At 47.1% G+C, this 10607-nt stretch overlaps 1 protein-coding gene across 1 annotated transcript; it reads right to left on the reverse strand.

The window, feature by feature from the left end:
* Positions 1-7024: 7024 nt before the first annotated feature.
* Positions 7025-8946, reverse strand: LOC124668147 (scarecrow-like protein 3). The gene has a single exon (XM_047205335.1). It carries the CDS (start codon positions 8666-8668, stop codon positions 7304-7306), a length of 1365 nt encoding a protein of 454 aa, XP_047061291.1. The 5' UTR covers positions 8669-8946; the 3' UTR covers positions 7025-7303.
* Positions 8947-10607: the final 1661 nt, after the last annotated feature.

A 10607-nucleotide genomic window follows, 5' to 3' on the forward strand; every position in this document is an offset into this window, starting at 1 on the left:
ATGGCCTCCAGTTTATGCGGCACAAGGAAATATAGAGATTTCAAAGTCAACATGGTACATTCAGATCTAAGTTCAAAATTGCATAGTGCATGCAAGTAAGTTCAAATTCACGACCGTGAAGCCATCAAAATACCATCTAAACCTCGCCACCATATCACAAACTAAGGATAGACTATAGGGCGGTCAGTCACAGGCGGAGCTATGTGTATGCCAGGGGGCACCCCCCCCCCCCCACAGCCCATGAAGTTTTAGTCTAGGAACTACATGAAAGTGGTCCAACACCAAGGACTGGCCCAAATCGTTCCCATTGCACATCCCCCCCAAAGGTTCAGATCAAGCTCCCCCACACACAGTGCTTGCTGCTCTTGCGCTGGTGTTTCCCGGTATGCCACCGATGCAGCAGTTCCAGCCACCCTCATTCTTGCAGGATGCATGCACGGGACATCTTATATCAAGCCTTGGCATTGTAGTCCATGCTCGGTGTGTCTTCCATCAATATCTTTGAGTCTTTCTTCATCGTTCTGACAGTGGCTTATGACGGTTCGCTCATGGCATGGATGAGAGTGGGATAGGCGGTGACCTTGTCGGCTTGAACTTTTTCCTGTACTCAAGCTTGATTTTTTGGACGGCCTTCTCCAACAAAGCCTTCCACCTTGCAACGTTCTTCTCACCTCTTGCTCCATCTCTTTCTTTTGAGCTCAAAATCACCTTAGCGATCATCTTATTAATTGATTCTTGAGATAGCTAATGATGTATTTAGCTACACATTCAAGGACGGCAGCAATGTGCTTATTTATCAAGCTAACATGTGTGCCTTGAATATTTCATGGGTTGTTGTCTTCAACGATATTATCAGCAAAGCTAGTGGTTATCACGAGTGTCACTTTAGTTGCTTGAAGCAAGCAAATGAATACATGTGTGGTTGCCTCAATGATTCCAAGTCCTCCTGCCCTTAATGGTCTCCTTCATATGTAGGTATGGTTTGTATGAATGACGATGGTTCCTGTTCCTAAACGAGGGTTGAATGGATTGGGGAGCGGTGCTCCGTGGATGTTTGCTTTGTAAAAATAGGGTGGAGTGGAATGAAAAATTTTTAATATCTTGGAACAGGGAGAAAAGTAAAAGAAATTGTAGAAAGTAGTTAGAGTGGAGGAAAACATTATCCAAATAAGAGCACAGAGGATCTTATGTAGTATTTCCAGAGCATTGTGTTTGTGTTAATCAAACTACCTTTGTAGAAAGAATCGTAAAGGTTCAAATCATCCAAAAATCCGAATCCCTCAGTTTATATATATATATGATCACTAAGTATTTCAAGCCAAAATTTTAACTAACAATTTGCACAATAAAATATAACTTATTGTTGGGGTTTGCAGCAGAAAACAAAAAAAATCTATCTAGTGTACACCAATTGCCCACATCTATCTAAGAGTAATATTGTAACGGGAAGATTTATGTGAAGTACCTTCGTAGACCGAAAGCTATTAAGTTCCACCGGAACGTGGATGACATTGTCGTACTTCATCGCTGATCTCAGGGTCGTGATGATTCTTGTACAACGACAGGCGCCACAAATGGCAGCACCTATGTGGTTTTGCACACGTACGATGCTCGGCGATGACTCCCAGTTCTCTTATCCAGCCAAGATTGCGGAAGTAGATCTTCTTGATAGAAACACCAGCAACACGATGGTGTACTGGGCTGGAGTCAACCCCACATGCATAGATCTTTGAGAAACCACACGTGGGGGAGAAAACTAGAGAGAAAGAGAGGGCGATGGAGACTCGAATTCTGTGCTCTCCTTCCTCCACGTGCACCAACCTTATATAGGGGGAGGGGGAGGTGGTGCGGCCGGCCTTTGGTAGGTGGGAGGCATCGGCCTAGGTGGGTCCCGCACGCCCCAATCCTAAACCTAGCCGCCCCCACCCCTTGGCCCATGGACGGTCGACCAGCTCCTTCACGGGATACCCTCCGGGAGGAGCCCGTTAAGGTGGGCTGCACATTTTATTTAATTAACTAAAACTATATTTAATATTAATTCATTTAATTAAAATATAATACATGTTATGAAATTCCCAGTGATCTGAAACACCTTTCGGGCCACTCTGAACTTCCTTCGGATTCAACCAAAACCCTTTTAGTTCTCTTTTCTCTATTCTTCTGTGTTTCAAATGATACCAAAACCATCTAAGCATCAACGGACTCTTAAGTGTGTTACCCTATAGTTCGGGAACACTATATATAGACACGATCAATGATCATCAGCGGAACCTGTATGCCTATAACGAACTATGTGTACTCCACCAATATACATATGTCGTTGAACCATAAAGGTTGAGTCATATTCCCTTTGTTACTTCGATACTGCACTTTTCTGAGATCTGATCATCGGTATCAACATACTTAGTTCAATCTCGGTACCGACATGCTATTCAACTCGTTTCAGTGATACTCCATCCTCATGACCTAGTCATACGCTACGCAGCTTCAGAGATGTAATATCACCGAGTGAACCCACATTATTTTTATGTTCCATCACGCGGATGAATAAATCCCAATCTCGATACGTAAGCCTCTGCCTACCCCTTTGGAATATCTGAGAAACACCTTTATGATCACCATGTTACGGTGTGACGGTTGATGCAGACAAGGCAGCCTCCGGTGATAGCGATTAGATATGATTTCACAGTCTAATGATTAGGTTACTACGCTTTCATAATTATCGCAATGATGAACTTTGTGACTTGATTGTGTTACAATAATTATATTGGATATGTCCACCATATCATTCGCCCAATGGTGTCATCCTATTGTCAGTTGACATAAATGTTCATGGTCGGGAAAGCTCGATCATCGGATGACCAATGAGCCAGTTTGCATAAAGCCTCACTAGAGATTCGAGTTTGTTTACATACCACACATGTATCAATATTTTTGATTAATACAGGTATAGCATGGCATAAAACTTATTATAAACTACTAAGATACAATAATAAATACTCTTTATTATTTTCCTCTAGGTCACTATCTCCAAAATCTATATAACATCAAAAGCATATTGTTGTAAATATTTTTCAAATATGAATTCAACGAAATAATTTTGGTGACATTTAACTCATATTATGTTGGTCAAACTATTATTCAAAGTTCTACGTCGAAATATGTGGTGATCTTTAGAGCATTTCCTAGTCTCATCCCCCAAAACCGTGCCCCACACTTCTTTGGGCTGCGTCGGATAGAAAACCATGCACAACTCCGTGCCCCAAAGGAATTTTCAGGCCGACACATCCCAATAGCTTGTCCGACACCTAGCGTTCTCCTTGCGGATGCGCCGGTCACGAGCCGTTGGCGAGTTCCTCTCCACGGGCCACACCTGTCATAGACACACAACTATAGGTGGGTAACTTTTCATAATGGCGGCGACGGTTCCAGGGCAGACTGGACATTTTGTTGGCTCTGCACCTTCCCACGAGTCGGTGTAGTGACTTCCACATGTGACGCCGGCGTTAATGCATACCGCCTCCTTCCCTGGAAAGTGTAAAAGGAGGCCGAGCTACATGTAACCCTTTATTTACAAACAATTAGAATTCATGTTTCAAAGATTCAAAAAATCCGAATAAAAATTCTGCAGATAGCTAATGATGTATACTACAATGGTGTAAAATCTCAATACCAACTACCTCATATTCTATGTTACACAAGAATAAAAAAAATTCTGGTAAATTTTAAAGTGAACTGTGCATATTTTAAGATTATAATATTTGTTTGATTTTGAAATTTTTGTGTTGCCTAGAATACAAATTAGTTTGCATTGAGATTTTACACCATTGTACTATACATCATTGGCTACTCTAGAATTTTATTTCATTTTCAAAAAAACTTAATAATATAAATTCTGAGTGTTTAAAAATAAATAGTTACATGTAGCTCGGTCTCCAAAACGCCACACTCGCTCCTTCCCCCCTTTATCCTCCTTTTCCCATCGTTTCCTGCACCATCTTTGGCAATAAAAAGCCCCACCGCTGTGCGAGAAACCTCATACAGTTGTAGCCATAATGTTGTGCCGTCGTATCATCACCCATTGGATGTTGGGCGGCAACGGCCATTTTTCTTTCAACTTATATATCACAAAGTTTGAAAGAAAATTATTTTTTACCGAATTTTAGTGTTTTCTAGAAGTATGGTGGACGCACTAGAAACGGACATATCCCAAATGATACGGCGTCCTCCTATAAATTGATTTTCGCCGCTTTTCCCGGACGTCATTCGAGGGTTTCTAAGACTGCTCATAGTGGGAGTAACATAGCTAGTAACATCACACATCTCAAGGTATTTTGGTGACATGGCATACGAATAAATGAAGAAAGAGAGTGAGGTGGTAACTAGCTATGTTACCATAACATCACACATCCCAAGACAAAATGAGTCTACAACATAATAAATGATACAATGCATGACACCACATATAAGTTACTACCCACTATGAAGGTAGTAACCTAGACTAGTAACATGGCATATGTTACTAGTCTAAGTTACTCCCCACTATGAGCAGCCTAAGACTGCTCATAGTGGGAGTAACATAGCTAGTAACATCACACATCTCAAGGCATTTTGGTGACATGGCATGCGAATAAATGAAGAAAGAGAGTGAGGTGGTAACTAGCTATGTTACCATAACATCACACACCCCAAGGCAAAATGAGTCTACAACATAATAAATGACACAATGCATGACACCATATATAAGTTACTACCCACTATGAAGGTAGTAACCTAGACTAGTAACATGACATATGTTACTAGTCTAAGTTACTCCCCACTATGAGCAGCCTAATAAAATGAGTCCTAGTAATAATCAAGAGGGAGGAGAACTCCGCGCGTGGGTGGATTCAATCATCGTCATATGTTAAAAGAGGAAGGTGGCATCTCCTGGCTGCCGACGATGAGTCAATCCACACATGTTGCCCTTTCTGGCGCGACAACAGGGCAATCCTACTGGGGAACCGAGCATAGATGGTCTGCTACTACTCCACTGTGTACTGTAGATGAAGAACAAGACTAATTGGAGCTGTAATTAACAGTGCCGTAGTGTCCAGCTCAAAAGAGAAACTGTCGTGCGAGCAGGTCTACACTTGTCGAAATTTTACTCGGACTGCATAACATAGATCTAGTTTCAGTCTGCTTCGAGTATGGTACAGTACAGCATGTTACGTCCACTCTTCCGGTACTTTTCCTTGAAAGAGCAAGCGTGAAACTGAATCATGCAATGGCCTGAATCATCGACTTCGAATTGCCCATGGCAAGATGCTTGCTCCAGTGCAACCCATTTCCTTGAATTCAATCAAACCCAACCGGTAATGTCCACGCTTATGTCTGAACTTAAATTCAAAATCCAGTATACCCACGTATAGGCATATCATCATCGCAAGACAGTCCGATGCAGGCACCGTAAGATAGTTTGTCGCCCCGAACTGTCTGGCCATTCATCACACTGTTGTATCACCATCTAGTATGCACGCCGCCCCATCCCTGCTGGCACACACCTAAGACGCATTGTCGAGGCTCATGACACGCATCGCCGCCTCGTAGTGCCTCATGGCTGGCCAACAACGTCTTGTCATCCCTTCAGACTAGAAGCCACGACCGTCACCCCGGCAAAGAGTCACATATGTATGCTATTAGATTATTAGGCAATTTTCGAGTGAGTTTAATTACAGAAAACAACATTATAGAATCACTAGCATACTTAACCATACACATCAGACTAAGCACATGCATCAGATATGAACATGGAACAAGTACTAGTGCAAGATAGGAGAGGAAAAGCGCGTACATCGCGACCAAGGTCGCACCAGCAGCAGCAGCACCGCCATGGCCATCGTTGATGTCGCCCATGGTGTAGTTGGATTTATCGAGGAAGCAGTCGACCCGGTGAAGAAGAACACGAACAGCAGCGAGTAGTCGCGCCGAGACGCTCCCCAAAAACCTTATCGCCCGCCTTCTGGTGCAGGATCTCGACGGAAGGGATTGCTGTACACGCAATCGCCAGATGGGAAGACTAGAGAGTGCTCGAGGGTTCCTTCTCTTCTCACTCACTTGGAAAGACTAGAAGATCAGCCCATATATACCACTCCAATTCCCTCTCAACTAATAATGTAGAACTAAATTTTGTCCCCCAAGCCTGTTTCCAAGCTGCCAACATAATGGATCTTAAGATTTCAGAAATTGTAGGTTACATAGGCTGCCTTACTGGGCTGCAGTCCATCTACATCGAACATATGCAATATATTCATACTGTATACAAGAAAAAAAATAGCGCGCTATAACAAAATAGCGTGGGTCTAAAAATACACTATTAGCATGCTATAGCGTGCTATTAACGCGAATAGCGCGCTATAGCGTCGAAATAGCAGATATGCTTTAGCGTGCTATTAGCGTTGGAATAGCGCGCTATTTTTTTCCATAACTGTATATGATTTTATACATGGTACATATACTGTTTAGTATTCGTAGCGAAGGATATGAAACGATCTCCGCCATCCTTGTGTGTAAGTTTGCTCTAAGTTTGAAGGAGATGGTTGTACGGAAACAAACGCCCTTTCAGAAACAGAGGAGAAACTCCCCCTGAAGCAACGACGGTGGCAATTTCTGTGGAAGTTCAGACAAAAGGCAACGTTTTCTCCGGTCAACCGACGGTTGAATTTGACACAAGTTTTGTTGAAAAAATGCTGGATCGAATTGGGTCTAGTGTTTAACGCCGAAACTACCAGCGTAGCGTCCTGTAATCTTACTCTTTCCAGGACATGAACTATTTCAACGCCACGTTTTCTCGATGAGTCAGTCAGTCAGTCAGTGGAGAGTCGGCTGACAAGCTGTTACGTGACTCATAAGGAACTGACCTGATCGCGTTTAGATCATCCCATTTTCACCAAACACAACCTGCTCTGCTCTGCTCGCTACGAATCGATTGAACTGAAAGATCGATGAACCATCCACCAGACGATCCAATCGAATCGGGACATCATTTCATCGTTCACGCTAAAATCTATGCATTAATCTGAACCAGAAATGGAAGGCACACTATGAACACAGACGCAAAAAGTTCAGTCTAAACTCTAAACAAACAACCGAGCTACTAGAAACACCAAGTACTAGTAGAAAGATTCAAATTTTACCCGGCGCAACGCGCGAGGTGAAACGCCTAGCTAGCTAATGCCCATCGGTAGATAGTAAGGGTAAAATCAAATCTAAGAATTCTTGGCGCGCGGCGACACGACCGACGGCCGGCGGGCCGGCGGTGAGGTCAGTCGTAGCGGCGGCCGCGCCACGCGGAGACGGAGAAGAGCGCGCGGTCCTGCCAGCAGAGGAAGAAGACGCCCTTCTCCTCTCGGACCTTGAAGCCGTCGCAGCCGAGCCCCTGCGCCGCCCGCCGCGCCTGCAGCAGGGAGTAGTAGCTGAGCGGGACGCGGCCGAAGCCGGCGCCCTCCATCCTGGCCGCCCACCGGTCGTGGCGCTCGTGGCGCTCCCGGCGGTCGCTCCCGTCGCAGGCGACGATGTTCTTGATCTCCTCGCCGAGGAGCCAGCGCTCGACGCGCGCGCGCTCCACGGACCCCCGCGCCGCGCCCACCTCCAGGCAGTCGAAGAGCGCGGCGTAGTAGTTGAGCGCCTCCACGAACCGCTCCGTGAGGCCCGGCGTGTTGTGGCTGGCCTCCTGCTCGGTGACGACCATCACCTTCGGGGACAGCCCCCAGAGCGCGCCCAGGAAGGCGTCGGCGCGGGAGGTGGACGGGGAGAGGAGCCCGGAGGAGTCCTCCGGGCTGCTCCGGCGTTTTTCTTTGTCGATGGCGGTGGGTGAGGTGGTGGTGGAGTCGTCGTCGGTGGCGAGGAGGCGGTGGAGCTGGAGGCTGGAGGTGATGGCGAGCGCCTCGCCGGTCTTGACGCGGAGGGACTCGACGTCGAGCGCGTCGAGGCGGGTGACGACGGGGTTGAACTGGAAAGGCACGTCGAGGCGCTCGGCTTCTTTTGTGAGGACCATGGCGGTCTGCGTGAGCAGGTCCTTGTGCTCGTGCACGGCGGTGAGGCGGAAGTGGGGCGGGCCCTCGGGGCGCGCGGCGAGGAGGTGGAGCAGCTCGAGCCACTGGGTGGCGTCGGCGCCGCCGAGGTCGATGACGTGGACGATCTTCTCGGACTCCATGGCCTCGAGCACGGCCTGGTTGGCGGCGGCGCCGGCGAGGCGGAGGAAGGGGCAGAGGTCGAGGAAGTGGCGGCGCGCGACGGCGACCTCGGCGGGCGTGGGGGACGCGCGGGGGAGGAGCAGCGCGCGGCAGAGGCCCGGCCAGGCGCGGAGGGCGCGCCGCGCCAGCGCCTCCGCGAAGGCGGCGGCCACGCGCTGCATGGCGTCGCCGTCGGAGGAGGCGAGGGCGGCGATGTGCTCGAGGGCTGCGTTGGCGGCGTCGAGGCGGCCGGCGGCGGCGGCGGCGGCGCAGTTGAGGAGGAGGTGGATGAGGCAGAGGCCGCGCTCGTCGGAGCGGAGCTCGCGCAGCATCCAGGGCGGCGTGGTGGAGGCGGTGGCGGGGTGGAGCGGCATGTTGGAGAAGTTCTGGAGCGGGGAGGAGGTGACGGAGGAGGAGGAGCCTTCGTCCTGCTGCTGCTGCTGCTGGTGGATCATCAGCCTCGCCAGCGCTGCGACCTTCGCCGGAGGAAGGAGAGCTTCCCTATCCGCAAGCTGCTTCCTTTCTCTGTTTCTCTGAAACGCACTGCTTTCAGCGGCTGTTTCTTGGTTGTGGTGGATGAGAGTCGACGATGATATATATGGCTCCCGAAATGGTATGGGCTCACGGGCACAGCCGCGTTTGAGGTTCTTGGAGGTTTTGGGTCTCGTCTGGCAGAGCAGCACAGAGTGGTAAATTGGGGAAATACAGTAGTATGAGGTGGGAGAGATGCAACTGCAAAAGCCTGTGGTGCAAAGAGAAATCCAATTAACAAACTAAGCAGCCTTAAATAGATGGATGGAGAGAGATAGGGGACGAGGACACGGCAGAGAAGAGATAGGGAGAGGACAAAATAAGACAAGCAGAGATGAACAAATGCCAGGAAGCCAAGCGGGTCGCAACAAGCGGCAACAGCCCGAGAAACAAAAATACAATTCCCTCTCGGTCAGAATTTCTCAGGATTTGGAGTGAGGACAAGAGGAAAATCATGGCCATTGATTTCTGGACTCATCAGGCATTTTTTTCGGTAAAGAAAATATATTAATATCAAAGGATACCAATTACACCCAGCCTCTACAACAACGCAATGTCCTAAAACATTACGGATGCACACAGCCAAAAAAGCACTCACGAACATAAAACGAACGTTCAAAATGGTCACGCGTGTTCGTTTGCGTTGACCATGGGTTGGAATGTGGTCTTTTTTTTATCATGCGTTCGTTTGCATTAGTGGTGCTCCTAACAAGCTGCCGAATTTGGCCACGAACACAAATTTAGATGTTCAAATAGTAAAATAAATAGGTTCAAGGAACTCAGTTATTACATCCAAATTTTTGAAAGTCTGCATGAAAAATGAGGTCATATTGAAGATTACGCAATGTCTTATGGCCAACCAATATCCACTGATGCTCAATCTAATTCTTTTGTAGGCGTTTAGACATGTTGCTATCAGTTACTTCAACATTCATATGCAGATGCTGCTACTAGGTTGATAACCCCGGGATTGGTGCAACCAGCTCACGAAATCTCATATGTGCTCATTGCGGTCATCAGGATGCTCATCCTCAATGATCATGCCGTGCATGATCACACAACAGGTCATTACCTCATGGGGGTCTTCAGGGACCATGTTCTTGCCGAGTGACAGACAATTGCCCACCGAGTTCGGAGCACACCAAATCCCAACTTCACATCTTTCCTGGTTGCTTCTTGCATCGTGGCAAACCTTTTTGTTTTTTCGTGTTAGGATTACGGACAGTCTCCAGTAGTGTGGTACAGATGCCATCAGGAAGATATATGGCTTGTCATATTCATTTCTGTTGATCTCGTACCTCATCTGAGGAGCTTTTCCTTGCATAAGCCTGTTAAAAACCGGAGAGCGGTGCAACACACATATGTCATTGTTGGAATCAGACATGCCAAAGAATGAATGCCAAATCCATGAATCTTGAGATATCATTACTTTAATAATGACATTGCATCCCTCTGCATGGCCGTCGTACTGATCATGTCATCGAAATTGACAGTTCTTCCACTCCTAGTGGATGCAATCTATGCTATCAATCATGCCAGAGAACCTAGACTCATTGATAGAAACATCCGCCTTATGTTCTCAATTGTTGGCTCCGTCAAGTAATATTCTCTAAACACGACAATCACGTCTCAGCAAAACCAGTACACGGCGTCAACGCAGGTGCTCGCACCCATTCGAAGATACTCATCAAATATATCTACATCCATTCCATACGATGGCATGCGAGTAGTTGCGGAACATTTTTGGTAAGAGGTGAAGCCTAGAGCATGTGTGGCATCGGGTCTGCATTCGAAGTACGATCTGTAGTCTCTCACGCCCCATAGAATGACCATGAACAGGTTCCTTGACATCTTGCACCGTCG

This window comes from Lolium rigidum, chromosome 6, assembly GCF_022539505.1.
Source record: "Lolium rigidum isolate FL_2022 chromosome 6, APGP_CSIRO_Lrig_0.1, whole genome shotgun sequence".
Taxonomy (NCBI): Eukaryota; Viridiplantae; Streptophyta; class Magnoliopsida; order Poales; family Poaceae; genus Lolium; species Lolium rigidum.